The sequence below is a fragment of the Myripristis murdjan genome, chromosome 18 (genome assembly GCF_902150065.1).
Source record: "Myripristis murdjan chromosome 18, fMyrMur1.1, whole genome shotgun sequence".
Taxonomy (NCBI): Eukaryota; Metazoa; Chordata; class Actinopteri; order Holocentriformes; family Holocentridae; genus Myripristis; species Myripristis murdjan.
In genome coordinates, this window is record NC_043997.1 from 28237121 (window position 1) to 28263967 (window position 26847).

Genomic DNA, 26847 nt, shown 5'->3' on the forward strand with positions numbered 1-26847 from the left:
AGGAAGCATAAGAGTCATCAGTTAAATTTAAACTTGGTAGTAAACTCAGAGCTGATGGGAGTTCCTCCTTAAAATTAGCAACAGCAGTATCAGATAAGCATCTAGTAGAGACGCTTTTTTCAAGCGGACGGTAATCCTGAAGAAGGAATTCAAAGGTAATCAGATAATGGTCAGATAAGAGAGGATTCTGTGGAAACACTGTCAAATGTTCAATGTCAATTCCATAAGTAAGGACAAGGTCAAGGGTGTGATTATCTTTATGGGTAGGTTCATTTACTCTCTGAGAGAAGCCAATTGAGTCCAGTAACAAAATGAACGCCGTTTTAAGAGATCTGGTAAGAAATCTGGGAATTCTAACAGAAATTCAGAATACGCTGAGTTAGGAGGACGGTATATAATGGCAAATAAGATTGGTTGAGCTGCCTTCCAAGCTGGATAAAAAAGAGTAAGAATTAGGCTTTCAAATGAATTGTACTTAAATTTAGGTTTTGGTGTTATAGCCAATTTTGAGTTAAAAATAGCTGCAACTCCACCACCTCGACCATCCCGAGGAACATGAATATTAATATGGCTAGGAGGGGTTGACTCATTAATACCCACATAGTCATTTTCATTTAGCCAGGTTTCAGTCAAGGAGAGCAAATCAATATTCAAATCAGATATCAGCTCATTTACTAGTAGTGATTTAGGAGACAGTGATCTTATATTCAGGAGCCCACGTTTAATTATCTTGTTGTCTCTATTTACATTATTAGTAGAGGAGGTGTTGATTTTTATCATGTTTTTGTGATTAATTCCTCCTCTTTTTGCTTTTGGCTTCAGTGGTCGGGGGGCAGACACAGTCACTATGGGCATTTGGGTGGGTAGCCGCTCTAATGGAAGCGCAGAGAAGCGTGTAAGACTGCAACTCTGCCTCCTGGTCTCATCTCTGGGTTGTCAGGCTTTGGTTCTAATAAACTTGTCCATATTACTAGAAATGAGAGCTGCCCCATCCAAAGTGGGATGGAGGCCGTCTCTCCTAATCAGACCAGGTTTTCCCCAGAATGTATGCCAATTGTCAATAAAGCCCACATCATTTTCTGGACACCACCTAGACAGCCAGCGGCGAAAGGATGACATGCGGCTAAACATCTCATCCGAGGTCAGATTGGGCAGGGGTCCAGAGAAGACTACGGAGTCCGCCATTGTTTTGGCATAAGCACACACCGATTCAACACTAATTTTAGTGACCTCCGACTGGCGTTGCCGAGAGTCATTTGTGCCGCAGTGGATAATAATCGTACCATATTTACGTTTAGCCTTAGCCAGCAGCTTCAGATTTGACTCGACGTTCCCCGCTCTGGCCCCTGGAATGCATTTGACTATGGTCGCTGGTGTCGCTAACTTCACATTTCTCATAATCGAGTCTCCAATTATCAGAGATGGTTTCTCAGCAGGTGTGTCGCTGAGTGGGGAAAATCGGTTTGAAACGTGAAGGGGTTCGGGGAGTCCTGTGTGCTTTGTTTTGCGGCTATGCTTCGTTGGAGCAGTCACCCAGCCGTGCCCTCCCTGCGCCCCCGGCTGCTCGGGGTCTGTCGGGGGAGTAGCGGCTATGCTTGTCCTGCTCGCACCGGCTATGGGGGGGGACTGGCTAGCTATCTCTGGCTGGCTATCTTTGGTGCGAAGCAGGGCTTCTAACTCACTGAGCCTCGCCTCCAGCGCTTCTATTCTATCACAGTTCTTACATTTACCAGTAGCATGGTCGCTAAAGGAGGCAGAGGAATAGCTAAACATGCCACACGCCGAGCAGGAAAGGGAAGGGGAGAGGGAGGGAGAGGAGGAAGCCATCGCTTGCAGTTAAGCTATGTCAAGCGACGGGCAGAGAAAAGGCGCTAGGGAGGAGGAAAAGGTTGTATGCTTGGTAAAAACGAGATGACGTGTTAATGTACAGCAGCTAATGAGTTACAGGCCCAAAGTAAGGCAGATTGGGATTATTTAAACGTGTAAAATTACGCTAAAATCTGCTAACAACAAACAGGAAGGAAAACAATATGCTCACCGTCAGTACGTCGGTACGTCGGTACGTCACTCCTTCTACTCCTTCTTGGATGTCTGCCATCATGATGGTTACTGATTCTAGTTGTGGAAGATTGCTCAGATCCGCACTCAGATCTGCCAGCCACTGGGCATTAGTGTTATGAGATGCCTCCTATGCTTTTCCAGTATTGTTCACTCTCAGCCCTGGATGGGTCTGTTCTCATCTTACTTCCCTGCCACTAAGAGTAGACTTTGGATGGTTCAATGAGGAACATTGTTTATTCTCCTGACTTCTACATCTCTAGTGTACCTTTTCAGGTAGCCAGGGCTGTGAGTCTTGTATGTATGGACAGCTTGTTTTATTTATTTTTCAGTCCTTTATTCACCACTGCCCCTTTCCGTAGTTCAGATAGCAGGCTAACTTCTCTCCGTGTTGCTTTGATCTTGGCCTTCTCTTCCATGGGAGGGTACTGCTCTTTATTATGGGTGTTCATCTGGTAGCCAAGCATCTCCAGGATCACTGATGCTGTTGATTATATCAACCTGTTGGTCTCAGTGATGGTCTCAGTAGGGATAGTCAGCAGTGCCGCATTCACATCCTTTAGTAGATCTTCAGGTGGTACTTTGTCTCTTGGCAAGTTGGAGAGGTTCCAGGATTACAGCTTATTTATGATCTTCAATTTCAGGTCAGCTGAGTTGTCACTGCCTTTGACACGGTGGATCACAGGATCCTGCTGTCTCGGCTCGAGCATCACGTAGGCATCAAAGGCACAGTCCTGAAGTTCTTTCAGTGCTACCTGGCCAACAGGAGCTTCTCTGTCCAGATAGGGGACTTCTTCTCTTCTGTTGCCCCCTTCACCTGTGGGGTCCCTCAAGGCTCTATAATAGGTCCCATCCTATTTCTGTTGTACATCTTACCCCTAGGGGAAATCCTGGTCAAACACAACATCTCCTTCCACTGCTTTGCTGACGACATCCAACTGTATCTCCCCCTAAAGGTTGATGGGCAGGCTGCACTCCATCCATTGCTTGACTGTCTGGCTGACATCAAGGCATGGATGGGGGCAAACTTCCTCAACCTCAGTGAGAGCAAGACGGAAATCATTGTATCTGGCAAAACCTCTCCGGCCTTCTCCACCGATGCCCTAGGCCCTCTCGCCTCTAACATCTGGCCTTCTGTCAGAAATCTTGGTGTGATTTTTGACAGTGCCTTCAAGTTCGAGCAGCAGGTCAGTGCAGTAGTTAAGAAAAGCTTTTTCCACCTGAGAACCCTAGCTAAGACCAAAGCCTACCTGCCTCAGAGTGATCTAGAGAGAGCTATCCATGCCTTCATAACATTACAACTGGACTATTGCAACGCCCTATTCACCACCATTGATCAGTCACAGCTTCGCTGCCTGCAGTTGGTTCAGAACTCAGCCGCCTGACTCCTCACTTGCACAAAAAAGCATGAACACATCACCCTGATCCTCGCATCACCCCTCTGGCTCCCCATCCTTTACCGCATTGATTTTAAACTTCTACTGTCTGTTTACAAATCCCTCCATGGTCTGGCCCCCACGGACCTGTCTGATCTTTTATGCCACCACACCCCCTCCAGAGCACTACGGTCAGCTGACCAACTGCTGTTGGAAGTGCCCAGGTCCAGGCTAAAAACCAGGGGGGACAGAGCCTTTGCAGTAGCAGCCCCCAGACTCTGGAACTGCCTCCCCGTCCACATCCATGCAGCCCAGACTCTGAATATTTTAAGTCCCATTTAAAGACCCACCTCTTTTCACTTGCCTTTGATTAGTGTCTCCATTTCAAGTGCCAGTGAATAGTGTCCCCTGGTAATTCCTCAATTACCTTTTAAATTATATATATTTTTTTCTTTCTTTTATTATTATTTGCATTATTTTATCTCTTACAATCAGTGTCTTTTAACCCTTTTTCCTTTTGCCTTAGGTAATTCCTGTTTATTGCACTTAAGCTGTTTCATGTGAAGCACTTTGGTGCGGCTCAGCTGTCTGTAAATGCGCTATAGAAATAAAATTGACTTGACTTGACAGTGTTGGTGGCTTATCAGCTCATAAAACACTTTTTTCCCTTGACAGCTTCTCTACAGGAAGTGCACTTGGAAGCAGTTCCTATCGCTGGGAGAAATCAGGAGGTCAATCTGACTGCCATTGTTCTTCCCTCTGAGGCCAACTTGACCATTTTCTACTGGTGGATAGGAGACAACGTGCAGGTAAAAGTGACATGACAAGCTTTGGATGTTATGCTGACACTTACTAATATAAAAAATAGAGAGGAAAAAAAAAAAGCTGTTTGCTTCCATGCAGAATTGTCTGAAATGTGTGGCAGCACAGGGACCAAGTGTGTCTAATGTAACAACCAAAAACTTCCAGATAAGGGTCCAGCAGGTCAAAGACCTCAAAAACCTCAAGGAATGTCCACCTCATCGTGAACCCTAATCTTAATCACAAAAAAAGTTGCTTAACCATCTTAATCTTTGCATAATCATCTCAAACCTAATACCTAAACTGAACCATTTTTAAGTGCATCCTAAGGCATGGTAAGGTAAAATGTTAATGTCCCAATGGGGCAATTTGGGCCACAGCCAGCATTAAAAATATAACATACACATAACTTAACTTATACATAACTATTAACATTAACATAACTTATACAGTACACAACACAGGACCCAGACGTCACTCGCTGGTAGATCCTGAGATCAAAAACAGAATGACCTGACATCAATGCTTATTAAGAGCAGCAAGTGCAGACAGGACAAAAGATAGTCTATACCTTTTGGTGCTGTTTACATTTGTACCTATAACTATTGAATCATGGATACACATTGATTTGACTGATTTATCTTAATGTGCACTTTGAATTATAATGGACACATTCAGCTGCAGAGGATGTGTTGTACCGTGTCTGTGCATGGTGTATTTAGGCCTTAAGGGGAAAACTAGCACATATACCTATAGTTATAAGGAAAAAAAATAATTGTGGAACAAGTCCTGTACCAACACATTTTTTCTGTTAGCCATGTGTCAGGCCTACAAACTCATCTGTTGATGCAGTGACATCAGTGATTTGGTAAAGCTGTTACCTTGGTAAGGGGACCCACCCAGAAATACTCTGAACTGCCATGAACCAAAGGTCCTTGCTGATTCCACCCAAATCTTTTTCTGTGTCTCTAACCAGTAGAAATTTATGCAAATAGAATATTGTGTATGTCTGATAAAGCATGTTTATATCAACAGCTGCTACCAAAGAACACATTTTTTGTGTCTGACCAAGCATATCAAGTTGAGCAGGGATCATCATTTCATTACTGCAGAAGCTAATGGTTTTTGATTTTCTTCTACTTCTGGAACAGCAAGGGCCCTGTTTTTGTGGGTGCACAAAGACCATGGCATGCAGTGCTACCAATTGGTATTTTGGTGAGCTGTAAACACACTTTGCCCATTCATGTGGTGTTTTTGTGGTTGTGTACTTGGCTTGGCGCAAAGATCGGAGGAGTGGTACACTTAAATGGGAAGTGCATTTAAATGAAGGTGCTCAAGATGAGTAGTTGCTATTTTGGTGAAAGTTAAGTCATTGCAAGAGCCCCAAGACCATGTCTAATCTCAGTGCAATATCAATGCTGACATTTCTGCAGCCTTCCAGTTAAATATTAGACTTAATACAAATGTGGCTTATTACACCATACATTATGCCAACAACTCAGTAACAACGTAGATTCAACAATGTGTTGTCAAGGACAAAACAGTAGTGGAACAAACATTTGGTATGCTGAAAATATGTTTTGGATGCTTAGAGAATCAGGTGGGACATTCCAAACAGTGCTCAGAAAGTCTATGTGATCTTCCTAGTATGTTGTGTGCACAATATACAGTGCATTCAGAAAGTATTCGGACTCCCTTCACTTTTTTTCCACTTTTGTTATGTTGCAGCCTCATGCTACAATTGTTTAAATTATTTTTTTCTCTCATTACCCTATAATGACAAAGTGAAAACAGAATTGTAGAATTTTTTTGCAAATTTATTAAAAAGGAAAAACTGGAACATCACATTGAAGTAAGTATTCAGAACCTTTGCACCAACACTTGAAATTTAGCTCAGGTGCGTCCCATTTCTCTTTATTGTTGCTGAGATGTTTCTACACTTTGATTGGAGTACACCTGTGGTAAATTAAATTGATTGGACATGATTTGTTACCAAGAACTCGATGGTCACTCTCACTGAGCTCCAGAGATCCTATGTGGGGATGGGACAAAGTTCCAGAAGGACAACCATCACTGCAGCCCTCCACCGATCTGGGCTTTATGGCAGAGTGGCTAGATGGAAGCCTCTCCTCAGTGCAACACACATGAAAGCCCGCTTGGAGTGAAGCATGGTCGTGGCAGCATCATGCTGTGGGAGTGTTTTTCAGCAGCAGGGACTGGGAGACTGGTCAGGGTTGAGGGAAAGCTGAATGGAGCAAAGTACAGGGAGATCCTCAATGAAAATCTGTTTCACAGCGCTCAGGACCTCAGATTGGGCTGAAGGTTCACCTTCCAACATGACAATGACCCTCAGCACACAGCCAAGACAACACAGGAGTGGCTTAGGGACAACTCTGTGAATGTCCTAGAGGGGCCCAGCCAAGAAGAATGGCAGAAAATCCCACAATCCAGGTGTACAAAGCTTTTTGGTTCATACCCAAAGAGACTCAAGGCTGTAATTGCTGCCAGAAGTGCTTCAACTAAGTACTGAATAAAGGGTCTGATTACTTATATCAATGTGATATTTCATTTTTTTTCTTTTTAATACATTTACAAAAATTTCAACAATTCTGTTCTCACTTTGTCATTATGGGGTACTGAATGTCGATTAATAAGAGAAAAATGAATTTAAACGATTGTAGCATCAGGCTGCAACATAACAAGAGTGAAAAAAGTGAAGGGAGTCAGGCTGAACTGTGATGCCACAAATAGCCAATATGATGTGCAATGCATAGCAGAGGAGAGACCAGTTTGAGGAGGAGTTGTACCCATGGATTGCATCTTCTTGATGGCATTGGTTACATTTGTTACTTTATTTAAGGGAAAATACTTCACGCTTTGCTTGCATGGGTAAGGCTGCCCTCAGATAAACGAAAATAGCAAGCAGCTTTGGATATGCCCTCATTGTACATGTGCTAGGATGCAGCACTTAGTACTGGTCGTTGTGATAGCAGAATTACTATTGGGCTCCAAGAAAGCGTAATGGTGAAGATTCATGTCACAATATCTGGGAATTCAGTTCTTTGGAAAAGTGTCATTTGTCAACCATGCACCAGCTTATCCCTGTGATTCCAGACTTTTCAGACACCCTGTATATGGAGTTGAACTAACTAGCCTCTTGTCTTGATGTTTCTCTTCAGCCCAAACTGACCCTGCAAAACAGCCTCCTGACTCATTTCTCAGAGGCAGGAGAAGTTTCAGTCACTGTCCAGGCTTCCAATGGACGATCCATGGTTCAAGACAGCAAGACCATTCAAGTCTATGGTAACTTATTAAAGTTCAGTGATTCCGGTAAGGAAATTGGGTAATTGCAGCAGCAAATACTAACAGCGTACAGCGATAACAACATAACCACATTAGACCATAGAAACAATGTAAAGTGTTAAATACTGTATGCTGGGGCTGCCCTGGTAGCTAACCTGTTGGAGTGTGTACCACATATCAAGACTGAGTGAGTTTCTGCTGTTGCCCCAAAATGTTCTATGAGCTCATTTGTTTTTTAACTGTGTCACAGAATGGGTTATGGTCAGATTTCTTTTTTAAAGAGGAACTCCAGTTTTCCAGAGTTTTGAGTGTTTTTTCCTTGATGTAGCATTCATATTTCTTGCCTAATCTTGGCTGGACTTGATAGGCATGGGGGTGGTTTGGCATGAATGGCTTTGATTCGTATCTTATTATGGTTCAGATATTCCACTGAAATGTACTGTTACTTGCAATTTATCAGAAGGAAATTATAAGCAGTTTGAGGCTTGGTTAGGTCCAGTGTCAAAGTTCTGTGCTCTGTGTCAGTGTAATAGCACAGTCTGGGTTGAAAATTTTTTAAAGTTCTATTTTGTCAAGGCTCAAATTTTCAGGCTTTAATAAGCTCAAATCCAAATAGTGTACATATTCCTGGACGTCTTGGTATATGTTGATATACATTTCAAACATCCATATGCACCCATGTGACCCATCTCTATTTTAAATGCCAACAATGAACATTTATTTGTCTGGAGTAATTTCTTTATGTATGTTCTGTTCAGCACATAATGTGCAGTCCCATCTACCTGTTTTCTGCTGCTTATCTAGGACCAGGCCGCAGTGGTAGCAGGCTGAGGAGTTCAGTCAAGACAGTCCATTATCTTGCCACAGCCACCAGCTCCTCCAGGAGGATCCCAAGGTGTTGCCAGACCAGCCAGTATACATAAATCCCCCCAGTATGCTCCGGGGTCTCCTCCCAGTTGGTCATGTCCGGAACACCTTCACCGGGAGGCGAACTTGATGCCTGAACCACCTCAACTAGCTCCTTTCAGTGTGCAGGAGCAGCGGCTGTAGTCCAAGCTCCTTGCAGATGTCTGAGATCCTCACCCTGTCACTAAGGGTGGGCCCAGAGACCCTGCGGAGGAAATTCATTTCCGCCGCATGTATCCATGATCTCATTCTTTCAGTCATTACCCAGAGTTCATGACTATAGGTGAGGTTTGGAACAAAGATCGACTAGTTAATTTTAGGGTTGGGTACCGAAAGGCGGTGCCAATAGGGCACCAGTTCTGACGTAAACGGTAATAACGAGACCGAATAAGAACGAAAATTTCAGTGCCTCATTTCGGTGCTGCCCCCTGGTGTTCCGGCGTCAACTTGCAGTTGTTGAACGTGACGTCAGTGCCGCTACTCAGCAAACTTGTTGATCAGAACTGATAGTGAGAGGATCAATAAAGATGCCGAAGGCAAAACGCTCCAAGGTTTGGCTGCATTTCATGTCTAAGGAGGATGCAGACTCTGCAACATGCAACAGATGCCTTAAAGCAATGTCATGCAAGGGAGGTAATACGTCGAATTTAATGAAACATCTGGCGACACAGAGTTTATTTAAAAGCCGAACAATGCACCGTGTTTGATAATCTACATGACGCAAGGCCAAGCACTTCAACAGCAGCAGCCAGTGTCGGTCTCCCCGGACAAATGGAAGAGAGTCCCAGCTCATGATGATGACAGCAGCCTTTCCTCTTCGGCTAAGTCTAGTAATTTAATGCCAACTGCAAATCTTGCATATCAAGTAGGTTAGCAAACACCGTTGCCATTCAACGTGTATGACAACGTGTGCTATGTCCAATACTTCCACTCAGTACACTGAGTTTATTATTACCATACGGTACTTGTATTTATATTGTTTAAAGATTTAATTTTTAAAGATTTAAGTTAATATTGTGTTCAATTTGGCCCTGGAAATAAAAGGGTATTGTTTTTTGACAAAGTGTGTGCATTTTCGTTTTTTTAAGTACTGGTTTGAGAACCGTTTAAGCACTGGAACAGTTTAAAAAATACCGAGTAAGCACCGGTATCAGATAAAACCCAACCGACCCAACTCAATCATTATCACCACGACTGTCTAGTACAGTGACCAACATGACTGCTGTTGCCACCCTGATCCACCTGTCAATCTCCTGCTCCATTTTCCCCTCACTCGTGGAGACTCCAAGAACTCTTCCACTTGAGGCAGTAACTCACTCTCAGCTAGGAGAAGGCAATCCACTTTTTTTCAGGCAGAGCACCATGGCCTGGGACTTGGAGGTGCTGAGCCTTACCCTGACCACTTCACATTCGGCTGCAAACCACCCCAGAGTGTGCTAGAGTTCACAGTTTGTTGATGCCAACAGAACGATATCATCTGCAAAAAGCTGACACACAGTCACCTTGAAATCCTGCCCATGAAAATCAAGAACAGAATTGGAGACAAGGAACAGCCCTGACGGAGTCCAACATCCACAGGGAACGCCCAGAGTGTGGATATAGCTTTCTCTTTGGTTATACAGGGACTGAATGGCTCGTAGCAGTAAACCTTGCATCCAATATTCCTACCGTACCCCACAGGATACCCTGGGGAATACAGTCATAAGCCCTCTCAACATCTGCAAAACTGGATTGGCAAACTCCCATGATCCCTCCAGTATCCGTGCAAGGGTGAGGAGCTGGTCCACTGGTCCACTGGCCACTTTTCCATGGCCAGGACGCAATCCGCTTTGCTCTTCCTCAGTCTGTGACTTGACAATTTGCTGGATTCTCTGAGGTTGAGCAGTGTGATACCCCTATAGTTAGAGCACACTCTCCAGCCTCCCTTTTGGAGACCATCACCCCCAACTAACAACATCAAATGTGCAGTTTATAATGCATATTTGTACTTCCGGGCAGATTTCTGTGAATTTGTTTTTCTAGCTCTACATCTGATCTGAGAACAGCTAACACTGTACACCATTTCCATTTGTGCACTTCCTGTGTAATTTTCAGAAGCAGAGCACAACCATGGTTGCAGTTATTCTGTTCAATGTGAAAATCGCAAATCAGTTATGTTAATATCATTGGATAATAAAGCTCATTTTGTCATGATAACAGATTAATTATCTTGTTATCTCAAGAAAAAAAATGGTTGATTTCTTGGGATAACAAGATAATTAAGTCATGATCAAACAAAAGAAAAGAAGTCGTTTACCCTTACTTATCTAATTATTTTGATATAATAAAAATATTAGTGATCAGGAATGCTCTGCCAGCATAAACAAAAGGCCTCTTGAGCACAGAAGTTGCAGTCAGACTAGTCTCTTCCATGCTGAGGATTGATTTTACTGTTATTTCGAACAACAGAAAGACCTGATAAGTTTGATCAGTAATGGGTGTGGATTTTTATTAGTGGATGAAATTGTACCATTTGTTTGTACCACCTAATACATTTGTTATATTGAGATAAGATAATGAAGAGAAGGACTCTTTGTTCTTGTGACCACAAATGAATAATATTTTTATCTTGAGAAAGCAACATTTTGATTTCTTGTGATAACAAATTAATTATCTCATTATTTCAAGATATTGGCCTTGTGTTTCCTCGTGATAGTAAGATAATTAACCCATTATCTTAAACACCAGCTTTGTTATCCTGAGATAACTGTATAATTAATTTGTGATCTCAAGATAACGGCATTAAAAAAAATAATCACAACTATGGCTGCTCTCGGCTTCCATAGTAATCAGCATCCTGTTTGTCTTATTCTTGCCATGATTTTATTCGCTGGTGCTGCAAAAACCCAGTCTCCTCTCAGGCATCACTAAGATTTGATCCAATTTAATCTAAAGAATGCTAATTTCCTATCTGTTCTTTCCAATCCCAGATAATTTCCAGGTCATACCGCTGAGCTTCAGCAGGAACCTGGACCGCTTCAACCCCAATATCCCAGAGTGGAGAGAGGACATCGGGCAGGTGGTCACAAAAATACTGGCAAAGGTATGAGCTAACTGGGGATATTAAATGCTGCCTTCATCAGGGTCCGATGTTAAGGTTTTTTCCTACTTGCCCTGCTGGGCAAGTGGTTCTCAAATCCACTTGCCCCCCCTAAATTCCTACTTGCCCTGCCTAAGACGAGCTTTTTTTCTGCCTGTGAACTATGAACGTTGAACGTTACGTCTGACGTCTGCACTCAGCACAGACGCTCAGCCAATGAAAACAGCAGCACACTGTGGTTTAAAAAAAAAAAAAAAGGAAAAAAATGCAACTGGCTCCTCAGAACAGAGCCCAATAGAGAGGAAAAACACAATAAGGAAGAGAAATACAGTCACCTGCCCGCCCAGGCAAGTTTGAACAGGTTCTACCTGAAACTAATTCATTTGTAAGCTAAAATGTTGTTGAATGTACAGAAAAATGCATGGCAACTAAAAGTTAGAGTGAAAATACAGTAGAAAAAAATGGGAACAAATAATAAAATATAGCACTTTTGTCTTCACTTGTTTTTTTAATGTGGCTTCCATTTTCTCTGCCCTCAAAATGTCACATCAACCTCATACTTCAGTCTTTTAATTATAGTGGCTTGTCAGCATGTGGCAAGAAGGCAACTGCCCTATGTAATGTGTCTTTCAAGTTTTGATTGGCTCTGATGTTATCCGAATCTGCATAAGGTGTGTGATGTGAAGTTATTTTCAAACTATTTTCAAAGTGTGTGCATGATTGAGATTGGAGAAGAGCATCTGTGAAGATTTTCTTCACAGATCAGAGCCAATGAAAAACTTAAATAAAGGAACTTAATCCTATCCTATACATTTGGGTTCCTACAAGTGTACACACACACACACACACACACACACATATATATATATACAGATATTTATATATATGTATGTTAAGATATATATATATATTTTTTGCTTGTTTGTTTGTTTTTTTTGTTTTGTTTATTTGGTTGCCATGGCGGTGCGCATAGACACTGCGGCTCACAGCTCTCTTGGTGCCGTATTCTGTGTTTTTGTATGTGTGAACGGTCGTGTTTTTAGCTGAAAACCACCGTATGTTGGGCAATGTACGCGTACAGTCGTCAGGATCTTTTGAGCTTGGGATTACGCTGCAAAAAAGCGGATAGCGGGTGGTCCTGACCACCCGCTATCCGCTTTCCCTAAAGTTTGGGCTGTTACGAGAGCGCGCCCAGGCGGCTTCAATGCACGCCCCGACGGAGCCTCGCCACACACACGGTCGGACTGATACCGGGATGCCGCCGGAATGGACTGAGTATATTACTCATATAGACTGTTTAGAGGAAAGACTGTTTTAATTGGACACTTACCCCAGCACGTTTTATTGTTTTATCATAAGCCAGCAGCTGTGCTATATTTTTATTTTTAATATTTTATTTGCCCAATCAACCTTGTCAATAAATGAGTTTACACATAGTTCCACCTCTGCCTCTTGTGTGTGTGTGGTGTGATCCGGGGATTTTACTCAATCAGTACAACCTTGTGACACGTCCACTTGGACACATGTGGCTCCACCTCCCGAATTAACTCGCCTATAATATAATATATAATATGTGTATATATATAAAGCCAACTTGCTTTAGCCTAAGTAGAACCCCTGAGAAAATCTACCTCCCTCTCTCCATTACGGGTTTAGGATTTAGGATTTAGGATAGCGCAGCCTGCCCTTAAAGGCAGTGGCACCTGGCACACTGATTGGTTTAACTGGCATAATGCCCAAAACACGCCTATGCATAATGTAGCGGGCAGCGCAAGTGTTTTACGGATAGCGGGAGGTGCACAAGATAGCAACTTTTGCGGGGCAACGCCTCTTGTGCAATGCTAAATCCCTAAATGACGGGTTTAGGGACTTTGGTGCAAGATAGGCCCCAAAATCTATAATCTTCACAGAATCCATTATGTCAGAGGAATTAATGAATGCCTTATATTATGATTTTTTTCCTTAAATAAAGTAACAAATGTAACTAATTACATCAAGAAAATGCAATCCATGGGTACAGCTCCTCCATAAACTGGTCTCTGACTCTGCCAACTTTTGTGTAATGTCTCCCCTAAAAGTCATGTTGGCATTCTACACAATATACAGTGCATTCAGAAAGTATTCTGAATGCACTGGTGTCTGAATACTTTCTGAATGCACTGTATACACACACACACACACACACACACACACACACACACACATACATACATACATACGTACGTACATACATAGATAGATAGATAAATAGATATAAATGTAAATACTTAAATTCAGTTGTCCCTATTACCTGGCTGTCATTGTGAGACCAACTCACTGATAGATTACATGCTTGTTCCACATTTTTGTCAGTTGAGTCCAAGTGCTCGTCACTCCTCAATTGACTGTAGTACAGCCTTAAAAGATTATTTTATTTATTTATTTATTTATTTAGAGAGGACAGTGCACATTAATTAACATTCCTGTAAATGTGCCAGTGTTAGCCAGAGGCTAGTTTACAACCGCAGTCCTCCAGCATGATGCTAAAGAGCCATTAAAATATACAAAAAGGGACACAAGGGTCATAATACATAAAAACAGGAACACAGGAGACATAAAATTTAGAGGAAGAATACAACATATCCATGTGGGAAACAGAAAACGGCAGACAATGACACTAAAAGTGAATTATGGTGAATTACTCAATATTTCTATTTAGAATACAAGAATTTACTGGATACTGGAATTTACAGATACATTTTAGACTTTATGTTGCTGACCTTTGACCTATGACCTTTCGCTCCCAGATAACTGGGATCCCCAAGGACTTCATGGTTACCATGGTGAAGCCAGGCCTCCCCACCATGGCTGACCTGTATGTTCTCCCACTGGAGAGCAAACCAGCCAAGAGGAGTGTGTTCGTGGATAAGGTAAAGACATGCACATGCATACATACCTTCACACACACACACACACAAAGATGGACAAAGACATATAAATACTATAATAATATTCTATAATTGCAACAATATAAAGAAAATGCCGGCATGAAGAGTTTGTTGTAAGATGAGTAACCACCTTTTTAAAAAATGTGGTACCTTCTTAAAAAAATACATGAATGCCAATTTAACTTCAAACCCAAGAGCCCGTGCGTAGGTTTATTTTGAAAGGTTTTATTTCACCCTCTTAACAAAATTCACTTATTTTCTTAGGAGACTTTTTTTTAATCTTATAGTATTTTTTTTTTTTTTTTTTTTTTTTTTTTTTTTTTGTAAATTTTTGGGACATTTCTGCTAATTAGCTCATCACATTTTTTCCAATATTTTTGAAAAATACCAAGTGAATTCGCTGATTTCTTCAGGGAATAACAAAGTCCTTATTTTAGGAAAATTACATTAAAATTTTATGTTAAAATGTCAGATCAGTGGTGGCACCATGCCTTTCACAGGAATTTAGAAAGAAATTATTTTGTTAATTTTTTGCAAGCTGTACATAACAACTAAATTCTAAATTTTTGAGAGAATAAATGAGTTTCAAAAAAAAAAAATCATGCACTTCTCATATTCTAAAATTCTTTTGTCTCTGGGATCTCTCCAGCATGTTTAAATGAATATGTTTTGTTTGTTGTGCTCAGCGCATTCCAGCCATCATGCAGGCCTTCAATGACAACAACGTCAGCTTTGTGGTACGAGGAGGTCTGCAAGTGCTGGTGGCACTGGCTGACCCAAACGCAGGTACATTCCCATGGAGATTTTATAATTATTTACTATTTAGAATGAGCATTTGCTATTTTTGCATTTCTCACTGAGGCATTTTTAAAATTGGATAATTGCATGTGATTGATCTCTTTCCAAGGGCTAGGTCTAGTTGCTAATGACTCCACAGCAAGAGCAGCAGAGATCGGTGCGTTCATGAGCTGTACAACCTCAGTCTGCTGTGTGGATGCACTTTACCTTAACACTGTATTTTCAGCTTGTTTTCCTGTGCTTTTGTCTCTCCTGACTGCCTAAATGAATCCAAACCTCAGCAGTTCTGACCTGGATGTCTATGCTGTCCTCGCCTTTTTCATTCACCTGATTATCCTGCAGTGAAATCAAAATGATCACTCTTTGATTAGAGGACAAACTACTGTAATTTCTAGGGGGTAGTTCATCCATTTTGAAAAAACGACAGTATTTCACTTTCCCTCTAGATGTAATGTTGGACAATAGTGGTTCTATCTTCCTCACATAGTTGTTGCTGGTGCTGAATACTAGCTGATAGTGATGCACATGCAGTGTTTTTTTTAATACCTGCACCTACCTGAACCATTATGAGGGCCAATCTGCACCTCTCAACCCTCTAAAATTTGTATTAATTAACCACCCATACTCTGCAAACCTCCAAATTTAGCCTAGGGTACAGCAAAATGAGCAATATTGCAGTATTTTGTTTTTGGGCTGTTTGCCCAGCATAATAACTGATTGCAAGGCATAGCCTATTGTATGTTACCCAAATAGTGTAGTGGGTCTAGGCTACTAAATGAGTAAACCCCGTAGCAGGTCAGAGCAGCAGAAATCCCCACAGTTAGAGGTTAGATATTGCTGCAAGTGGCACCTTGTTCTTTTAGGGCCATTGTAGGGGAAAAAAATACACACTGCAGAATCTGCCATATTGCCTGTAACTGATTACATCAAATTCTACTTTGCAATTGGATTTGGTAATCTCACAAAGTTTTTTCTTGCAAATTTTTTTTTCTTATAAATTTGTGAGTTATTTCTGGTAAATTTACCACTTTAATCTCAGGGAATATCTGAGCTTTTTTCTCATAAGTCTATGACTTTACTATCAGAAATTCAGAGTTTTTTTTCTCAGAATATTAACCCCCTCTCCCTCACCTCAGATTTTTTTTTCTGCCCCACAGTGGCACTAATATACTGTCATATATTCTTCATGAACACTGACATCAAGAGCTGATTTGATTGAGCTTGGTAAGTAGGAATTCTAGGCTGTGCAGCTCCATGACATGAATACATATTCAGGTTTGATCATCATATTTGTGCAGTGTTTCACAACTCAAGCAGATAATGTAGTCTGTAATGGTGTCATCAGACAGGACAATCTGCCCAAATGTCTTCCTCATTTTATTAACTTTTCCTTGATTAAATCTTTCTAATGAAAAAAAACCTATGTTGTGTAATCAAAAGCTACGGATACTACTTAGGGAAAAATTTTGTAGGTGAACAATCTAAAACACATGCATTGACCAAACCCACAATCACAAGTTGATGATTAAGCTGCTTTCATGTGTGCATGTGTGCCCCAGCTGGCATTCAACCGACGTTCAACATTGAAATATAATTTAAAACATGTCAGTTGTTGTTTCTACATTGAAACAATGTTGAAATAATATATAAAGCTAACAATTGCGGAAACGTTGACAACCTATCAATAAATCAACGTTGAAATATAAACAAGATCTGTATGTTGAGTCAATCTATTGGCCTCTTCCACCCAGCTGGCATTTTAACATTTATTCAACACTGAATCAACATCATAACTCATGGGTGAATCAGTGTTGAATTTGGTTTTGATTTTGCAAAGCGAATCAACGTTGATATTGTGATGTTGTTTCAACATGAGTGAATTAATGTTGAAGGCCCAACAGTAAATTAATATTGAATTAAGTGTTGATTTTGCAAAGTGAATCAACGTTGATATTGTGATGCTGTTTCAATGTCTTCCCAGCTGGCATTTTAACATTTATTCAACACTGAATCAACATCATAACTCATGGGTGAATCAATGTTGAATTTGGTTTTGATTTTGCAAAGCAAATCAACGTTGATATTGTGATGTTGTTTCAACATGCGTGAACTAATGTTGAAGGCACAACAGTGAATTAATATAGAAAATTCCATTCCCGCTGCCGGGGTCTGAATCACTAGGAAAGTAGTAGGAAAGTAGTAGGAAAATAGTTCTGCTTTGAAAAATGTAACTAGAAAAGCAAAGCAATGTATACTTTTTACACAGTGACACTTGACGAGGCAGGAGTGCCAGCTCTCTCCCCCATTGACTTCCATAATACCTGGAACCCACAAGCTGAGGAGAGAAGGACAAACACACACTTTTTTTAACTCGCTGAATCTTGGGTATTTTGGGGAGTTGGCAAATAAGACACAGTTTGAAAGCCCAAAGCCTCACCTTTCTCATGATACCATTTATTTTCTGCTCGGACTTACTGTCTTTGAGAAAAAAAGCATTTGTTTGACCAGTACTTTTAGGCGATTTTCTCCCAAGAGCCACTGTCACACATGCTGTGTGCTCACACACTCTATAGAGCCTCATTTCTGGCTCAGCCCACACAAGCAGCATTAGTCCAGCGGATAGGCTCTCTGCCTGCCATGCAGGAGACCAGGGTTCAACTCCCCACCTGGGCAAAAGCAATAACACTCCACAACCTACTAACAGCATAGGGCTGGTGGGTTACCACGCGGTCGCAAAGGTGGCAAGCACGTTCAGAGTTTCTCCTTGTTAATTTTTAGTGATTCAGACGCGCACCCCCCGGCAGCGGGAACGGAATTTTCTATATTAATTCACTGTTGGGCCTTCAACATTAGTTCACTCATGTTGAAACATAAGACATTGAAACAACATCACAATATCAACATTGATTCACTTTGCAAAATCAAAACCAAATTCAACATTGATTCACCCATGAGTTATGATGTTGATTCAGTGTTGAATAAATGTTAAAATGCCAGCTGGGATGTGTTTGAGAGAGAGCGAATGAGAGTGAGAGTGACAGGGAGAGAGAAAGAGAGGGATTGACTAGTAATACAATACCTACTGCATGCAATGTGTCTATAATCACAACATTACTTGCCAGCAATCTGTAAGTACATATATGTTTATGTCTGCTTTTAAAAGAAGACACTGTTGTAGCAGATCGTGGTTCATGTGGTAGAGAATTCTGACCTTGAAGCATCTAACTTTAGAAATATTTCTGAAATGATAAAAAGCAGTCAGGGAGATACTGGATACATGCCTCTGGAAGTTTAGATCAGCATCCAAAAATCACACCTAGGTTCTTGGCATGTTCACAAGGTTTTACCGTCAGGGGAGTTAACCAAGAGAGAATATGGTACCTCAAAGCCTTGGGACCCAGTAAAAGAATCTCTGTTTTGTCTTCTTTTAGCCAGAACCAAAAAATTTGGCCATCCAATATTTGATATCTGCAGTGCATTGGATAAGGTCAGTACCTGGGATAAGGTTGTTGGCAAAAACACTGTACACTATAACTGTGCATCAGAAGCATAGGAGTGATAAGAAATATTACATTGTCAAAGTGGGAGCCAAGGTTATTATAGTTCACTGAAACTAAACTAAAAATTCAAACTGGGTGTGAAAAAAACATTTTAGTTGACTGAAATAAAAGCAAACACAAGACTTTGTGTTCTTACAAAACGAACTAAAATAAAATGAAAATCTACAGATGTGTTTAGTTTTCCTGTTTGTCAGCTTGGTCAAATGTGTGAGCACAACAAGCATGTGGAGGCGCTGGTGCTGAGACGTCAACATGACTGAGAGTCAACTGCCGTCATAGTGTTTTTTCTGGATTGTAATATCTATTCTGACAAAAACAAAACAAAACCATAGTACAATAAAAACTCAAACTAAACTGAAACAAGCAACCCTGATCTGGAGACTAATTGAAACTAAACTGAATTGACAACAAAAATTAAAAATGAAATACAAATAAAATCTAATGGAAAATACAAAACTGTAATAACTCTAGTGAACCAAGAATTGATTCTTAAGGGTCTCCTGGGACTTGATTTGATTTCAAGTTACCAATACAAAGAAATTACCAATGCAAAGCCAAGTAAGAACTGTGCCTCTAAGACCTAAACTTTATGGCTGTCTGAGCGCTGGATAGGCCTGTATCCAGCACTCATAAATGATGAGAGGAAGATAGCACCACTACAGCCTTACATAACAGGGGGATGTGAAATAATATCCCATTTTTCAAAATGGGTAAGCTATTCCTTCAAGAAAAATTTGAGCTCAGTTAAATGCTTAGAAGCCCAGCATCTGTTGTTTTCAACCTGCAGTTTCTGTTTAAGATCTAATTCTTCTTTGCTGAACTTTCTCGGTTTGTGCTGAATGTGTTGTATAATGCTAATTCTGTCATAATGATGCAGAGGTAGCACTTGATTCCCTGTGTTTCTGGATCTTTTCTATCAGTGTTGCAAACAGCCTTATTCACAGCAGGTGTGTGTGTGTCTGAGTATTTTTGTGTGTGACCAAAAATAGTGTCAAATTGTGTTGTGATTGACCATATGCATTGCTATTTTGTGCATATATGTTATATATCTTTCCATTATGTGTGTGTGTGTGTGTGTGTGTGTATCCTCTTCCTAGGCTACCATGGCAGTGCTGGAGGTCCAGGTGTTTGGGCTTTGGCTGTCATTTTACTAATCACTATCCTTGCCACCGGATCTTTCATCCTTTACAAGTTCAAAAGGTGAGTGCCATATTCAAGAGCACTGGCATGTTTTAGACCCCTAAAGAGATAGTTGACCCATTTTGAAAAATTGGATATAATTTCACTTCCGCCCCAGCTGTTTTGTAGGACAGTAGTGTTGTTATCTTCCTCTCAGTGTGATGAAGTGCTGGATACTGACTGGATGCTCCAAACGCTAACTGTTAACATCCTGGAATTCAGACTACCTAACATTCTTCAAGATAATCACCTTAATCAACTCAAAGAAGGTTCAACAAAACCTTAAAAATGTTGCTTCTGTCCTACATAACAGCTAGCAGGAAAGTAAAATAATGAGAAATTTTGAAAAATAAGTGAACTATCCCTTTAATGCAGCCTTATACATGAAGTTGTGATAATAAGCATAACCATATTGTATTTTTTTTGTTTGTTTGTTTGTTTGTTTTGTTTTCTGCGTTAGAATTGGAGTTAGACCAATGAGTTTGCATGTTAGTGGGTTTTTATTAAAAAAAAAAAAAAAAGTTTGATGAAAATGTACAGACTTAAAGATAAATAATGTCTAAAGTGGCATTCGGACACAATCCAACAATCCAGCGACTTGCAGCAGTGTTGTCTGGCTGTGTCCATCTGTCTGCTGTCTGCCCCATTCAGTCTTAGTGCCAGCTTAGTGATTGGGCACTGATTGAGCATGACGTCGCATTGGGTTCCAGCAAAAAGAATTTGCCGGGTCATCCTGTGGTATGCACTGCCACACTATCCCATTCAAAATGAATGGGCACAGTGCCTTTCTGCTGCATTCTGTGTGAATGAGCCCTAACTGTCAGTGCCAGTATCAGCGTACAAAATACCTATTTTGGCCTAATCCTACTATTAAAATTAGATAATGTTTAAAATACTTGGTAACACTTTATTTTAGGGTACACTTATTAGCCATTAATTAGTTTACTTGTTCTGTATTAGTCAGTATTAGCTACTTATGAGCTCCTTATTTTGCATGCCTTATTCTGTACACTACAAAATATACGTTTTTTCTCAACCCATTCATAACTAATGCCTAAATTACCCTATTTTTCATTTGCTCAGTATGGGGCTAGTAAGGAACTAATTGCACGACAATAGTCACTCTCTCCTGTGCAAGGATGCATACTATAATGGTGCGAGCTGCAGCTGTAGTTATAGGTGTAAATGTTTGGTCTGGTGCTTCCTGAGTCACACTATATCGATCAACTGCTTTCTAAGGCTTTGATGACTGCTTTGATGACTGCATGTTCTCTCTTCACGTCAGTTAAACACCAACAGCACCTCCCGCATCATGAACACAAAAGTCCACCAAAATGTCACTCAGATGAAATCATGCAGGACAAAACATGCCTCATGTCTTATAAAAACTACAAATCCCACAGTCCTTGGCTTAGGACTGAGGATGCCTATCCTCCACTGTTTTTCAGGAAGCTGCCAGGCAGCCGCAACGTCTACGCCCAGATGCACAACGAGAAGGAGCAGGAGATGACGAGCCCAGTCAACCACAGCGAGGACACACAGCACATCATCCAGGGCGAGGAGTTCATTGATGATGACCTGGACTCGCAGACTCTAGGTAACGCAGGAGGTAGCCCCGCCTTCCGTTCCCTTATAAGGACTACCACTAACCACTGCTACTAAAACCCAAGCCACTAACACCAGCAGCTAACACACATCAAGGTACTGCAGTAGTTTTTGATTTTTTTCCGCTTTATTAACAATGTCAGTGAAGCCCTGTAGAGGTTGATAGAGTTCATGTTAAAGAAAGAAAAACATGTGACTTTAAATGTCGGTCACTGGGCATTGCACAGTCATTATAAAACACAGCAAGCACATTGTAATTGCCAAAGAAAATAAAGATCAACCTCATACCTGCATCAAATTCATTTTGAATGAAAGAAATTATGTGACCATGACAGGATTATGATTATGAGTTTATATTGTATTATGATCAGAAGTTACCCAACTTCTACCACCACATCACTTTTCATGACCCTCATTTATATGTCACTAGAGGGTATTTTGGGACTTAAAAGTTCACAATTTTGCATGGATACATAACTGATAGTCAACTCCAATATTGTACAATGTGATTTAGCCTAGACATAACCTGACAGATCTATTGATCCATACTAAAAAGTAGATTAGATCAGTGTTTAGGCCCTGTCATACTTTGGTATTGCTCATTTCCTCACCTGCATTCTCAACCCTGTTCCCCTCTCCCATCTCATTGCCAGGCAACCATTCGGGCGTGGTCCTAAGCATCAACTCCAGAGAGCTACACAGTTACCTGACTAGCTGATGGCTGCCACTGCAATGCTAATGAGCTAGCCTAGACTAGCTTAGCCTAGCCTAACCGGCTAACGAGCACAGGGACTCCACTCTGCCTTCCTTCCTCCCCCCTCCTCCTCTTCCTCCTCTTCCTCTCTGCTGCGACGCCATGTGTCCCAAGGAGGAGAGGGGCCACCTCCTTCTATCTCCTCTTCCCTGAACTCTCAACCTCCGTTTCACTTTGTCCTCCTCCACCTCCAGCTCTGGTGTGCTTTTTCTTGTTTTGTGACGGGGGAATGGACACTCTGCTTGTGTACTACATGATATTCATTGTTGCTATCACCCACCTCTGTGCATTCCCACACACACACCCTATTCCCTCTCCCGCACATCCACACACATGCCCACACACACACGGAGACCTGGGCAGACATCCAGTGAGGACTGAGGTGCTGACAGGATCACCTCAAAATCACTCACTAGTCTTTTTTTTTTTTTTTTTTCAATAAACTGATTACTTTGTCGTTCACAAATCCTCACACGCACATGTACACATCCACCCAGTGTCACTCCGAATAAAATTTTCCACATCATATGTTTGCCACCAGAGACTGGAGATATGGATTTTTTTTTTATTATTATTATTTTATAACCAAAAGTCCAAGCTGTGAGTGGCCAAAGACCACAGTGCTAAGGCTTGTGTGCATTAAAGGACCATACCAGTGATTTTGAATGTTTGTCCTGTTTACTAGTTTACCGACATTTTACTTGCAACAAGCCATTTTGCAAATCATATGAGGCTACTGAAGATTTCTCAACATAGAATCAAAATTCCTTGATTTTCAAATTTGAATTTTTGGTTGAAACATCCACCTCATAATTTTATAATCTTATAAATTTATAAGTTTGTGTAAAGCAACTTTTCCCTGTGGACTATTTTCTAGCTGAGAGACTGTTTCACGCTGCTCACTTTCAAGTCAAAAAAAAAGAAAAAAAAAACACTGCTGCTGCTTTTAGGTAGACGAATGTGGACGACTTTATTATGGTGATAGAATACTGGTGTGAAGAAAGTTTTACGTTTGTGAAAATTCATATTCATATTGTCATGGAATGAGTGGAAGAAATTATATTGGAGGTCTAAAACACAACTCCTTGCTTTGGGAAAAGACTAACAGAAACGTTAAGTTTATACGTTTTGTAGATAATACACTAAACATGCAAAATCACTGGGATGTTCCTTTAAGGCAGCAGTGTCAGCCAGAAGTACAATGGAGGAGAAACAGTTTTCATTCCCTTCCCCCCATTTTAAATTCTATTTCAGTTTCATAAACTCACTCTCTCCGTTTCCCAGAATTTCTCAGATGCTCTCACTCTTAAAAGGCAATAATATTCTTACAGAGGAAAGAAGGGCCAGGTGAGCCCAGTGGAGTCTGTAGGGCAGGAGTGTCACACTGGTGCCATGGAAGGCCAAGTGGCTGCAGAACAGTCCAACCAAAAGCTCCACCAGGAGATTTCACTGATTAGTCCCTGCTCTCTGCTTGAAGGTGAGGTCATCAGTGAAATCACCTGGTGGAGTTTTTGGTTGGGATGAAAACCTGCAGCCTCTTGGCCCTCCATGGCACATGGTTTGACTCGAGTTGTCGGGCTCATACAGAGTGGAAACATGCTAACACAAGAGGGCGGTGTTGCACAATTTTTTATTTTAATTTCAATTTTAATTTTAATTTTTCAATTTTAAATTCCCACACACAGGTACTTGGAGAGCTGAGCTTATGCGCTGTTTGGAAAATGCATTAACAACAAGTCTTTCAGGATTCACAATGACCCTGAGATCCTTCACTTTTTCTTTGTATTTTTGTGTTGTTGAAAAATGACACATTTACAGTAGTTTGGTGTGTGACTTTTAAAATCAGCGTGTCCCCGCCATCTTCATAGGAGTTCACTGTCGGTCCCATGGTGCCTAAAACAGCAGATTGGAATCTGCTCAGTGACATTACCTGTTCTTGAGTTTATTTATTACTAATAACAATACGCCCCTTCCTCTTCCCCACACTTTTCTGGGTCAAAGCAGACTTGTTCCCCTGGAGACAAAGGTCGTTGTCACGGAGGAAAGGTGTAGTCGATATTTTACTGTATAAGCCTATATTAGGCGTAGCAAGCGGTGGAATCATGTCTCCATACAGATTTGGTTTGTTGTATTGTAAATGTGTAAATATGAACAATCTCCACCTTGTACATAATTCTTGACATGAGTGTGAGTGTTTTACACTAATACCAAAATACACAGCCTTTGTTTTTTGTTGTTGTTTTTGTTTTTGTTTTGTTTTTTGTTTGTTTTTTTTTGTTTTTTTTTTTATATATATATGGAGTGACCCTTTACTGATTTTCCTCAGATTGAGAATTGCAAATTCTTGCTGTAAGATGACACAGTTTCCTCATTGCTTGCTCCAACATGTATCATTTTTAAATATTTTCAGTGTAATCTCATAAGCAGCCTTCTTAGGAAAGATAATTTTATGGTCTTCATTGGTAACTTGAATGAATTTCATTGTCTTATCAACAATATTCACATGTACACACACTGACGAATAATGTATATGGATATTTTTGATACACCTGTATGTCAGTTTTTGTCATTTTTCTCAGTACTTGTGAACATTGGTCAGAGTTTTATGCCTTTTGCTAAAGTTTTTTGTTTTGTTGACACTAATGATGTAAGCAATGCTGTCTCAAAGGTTTAATATATATTGGGCAGTGAATGAATAAATCTCCAAACTCTCAGCTAAACATTTTTAGGTACTACCAAAGTCACTGAAGAGCATCAAGAGACTATCAATGCCTCAACTACTGGTAAGACCGCCATTTAGTTAATCTAGCGAACAGCAGATTACACTCATCTGTTCTGATTTACACAGTTCTCATCTTTTGTACATATTCTTCTCATGTTCAGCTTGTTCTTAGTTTGCTAGTGATGTGTCGTCTTACTATCAAATGCCCTTTTAAAAAAAGGGAAAAGTGGGAATTTCCGTAGTCCAGTATAGTCACAAAGGACTTTCACAGCTGATGGCACAGACCATGTGAATTTGACCACACTGTTCGATCTTGGTTTTGTTTTTCCCCCTCTTTTGTCTGGTTTGTTTGTTTTATTGATTTTTGAATAAAAATGTTACAGCATCCTCTTCAGGAAGCGTAGTGCACTTAACCTGCATCCTGAAATAAATCACTCCCATAACTGTATGTTTGCTGTTGTTTTAATTTCATTTGAACTGTTATATTACGATTTACGACTAATTAAAGATGGTGAAAACTCACAATCATATTTCATGCACAATAAAATTCTTCTATGACAGCAGGCTATGAATTCAAGGCTATGGTTAAGCATTAAGTCTAAGGCTGAAACATTTAACTAGAAATTCTAATGCAGAAAATGTATGGGGGATCATTTTCACATTTTCTTCTTTAAGCTTTAATCTCACCACTATTGGTTAGTGTTCAAAAACCCTTTGAAACCTGTGCAAATAAACTTGATGTCTTTCAAAAGCAGGGTGAAAAGGTGATTACTGGGAACATAACTAAAAAATATAGAAATTTAAAAAACAAAATTAGCAAAAAAGTGAGAGAAAATATATTTCTAATGATTAAAATTATATCAATGTCAAAATTTCTTGAATGTGTCAGTGTTTGTGAATGGCTTTGAAAAGCATTTAATACTAAACACAAACCAAACTATCGCGATATTTGGGTCCCTATCAGGCAAAATCACTTCAAATGGGAATCGTCAGCTTACTGGAAGACAATTTGGGGTCTAGGACAGTCGATCAACATAAAATCCATCAACTGTAATTTTGATAATCCATTTAGTAGAAGTTACAAACATTCATTCGTTCATTGGTGACGTAAATGGCTTAATCATTTGTAAGAATGATATGTTCTTCTCTATATTGATGTTAAATCAAAACTTTGTATTTTTTTATTGTTTGTTTGTTTGTTTTTTGGTTGGTAGTCAGACTGAGGCAGCAATTTGAAGACATCATGTTGGGGTTAGGCAACTTGTAATAGGCATTTGCCATTGTTTTTAACATTTTATAATGAAAATTATTAATGGCTTACTAGTGTGATTATTAATGGCTTAAAAAATCAACAGATTAATCCACAGTGAAAATAATTGTTTGTTGCAGCCCTAATAAAGCCAAAGTATTTAAGTCCCCATGACACAACCTCACACGACTTCTACCTTGTGTAAAACGGAATATCGTATATGGTGATGGTCATCTTGCACTAAAGAATGTAAATTAAAAATTCAACCTACAAAATCCCCACTCAAGCACTCCTACACGTGATGCATTAAAGAGGTATGTAATTTACCTTTTGTGTGTGCCCACCCTCTCTGAACCAGCCCTCCTCGTATACTATTTAAATTGGTGAGTTTATACTTTTCCCACAGTGCTTTTCAGCTGGCTCCAGAGAAAAAGTATAACTTTGCTGCTTATGAAATTGGTATGTCTGCCTCTTCTGGTGTATTTCACCCAGTTTAAAGGAGTGTTTAAGCATTTTTGGGTGGATTTTTC

General features: G+C 40.4%; 1 protein-coding gene across 1 annotated transcript in view; it reads left to right on the plus strand.

Annotated features, from left to right (window-relative positions):
* The window catches only part of sorcs2 (sortilin-related VPS10 domain containing receptor 2), a 409650-nt gene extending 384134 nt beyond the window's left edge, over positions 1–25516 (plus strand). Inside the window, exons 20-27 of the mRNA XM_030076136.1 lie at positions 4110–4243; positions 7415–7538; positions 11414–11526; positions 14310–14432; positions 15137–15236; positions 19906–20008; positions 21436–21596; positions 22246–25516. Coding sequence (XP_029931996.1) covers positions 4110–4243; positions 7415–7538; positions 11414–11526; positions 14310–14432; positions 15137–15236; positions 19906–20008; positions 21436–21596; positions 22246–22310 — 923 coding nt within the window. The 3' untranslated portion in view covers positions 22311–25516. The remainder of the gene's footprint in view (positions 1–4109; positions 4244–7414; positions 7539–11413; positions 11527–14309; positions 14433–15136; positions 15237–19905; positions 20009–21435; positions 21597–22245) is intronic.
* The last annotated feature ends 1331 nt before the right edge of the window (positions 25517–26847 follow it).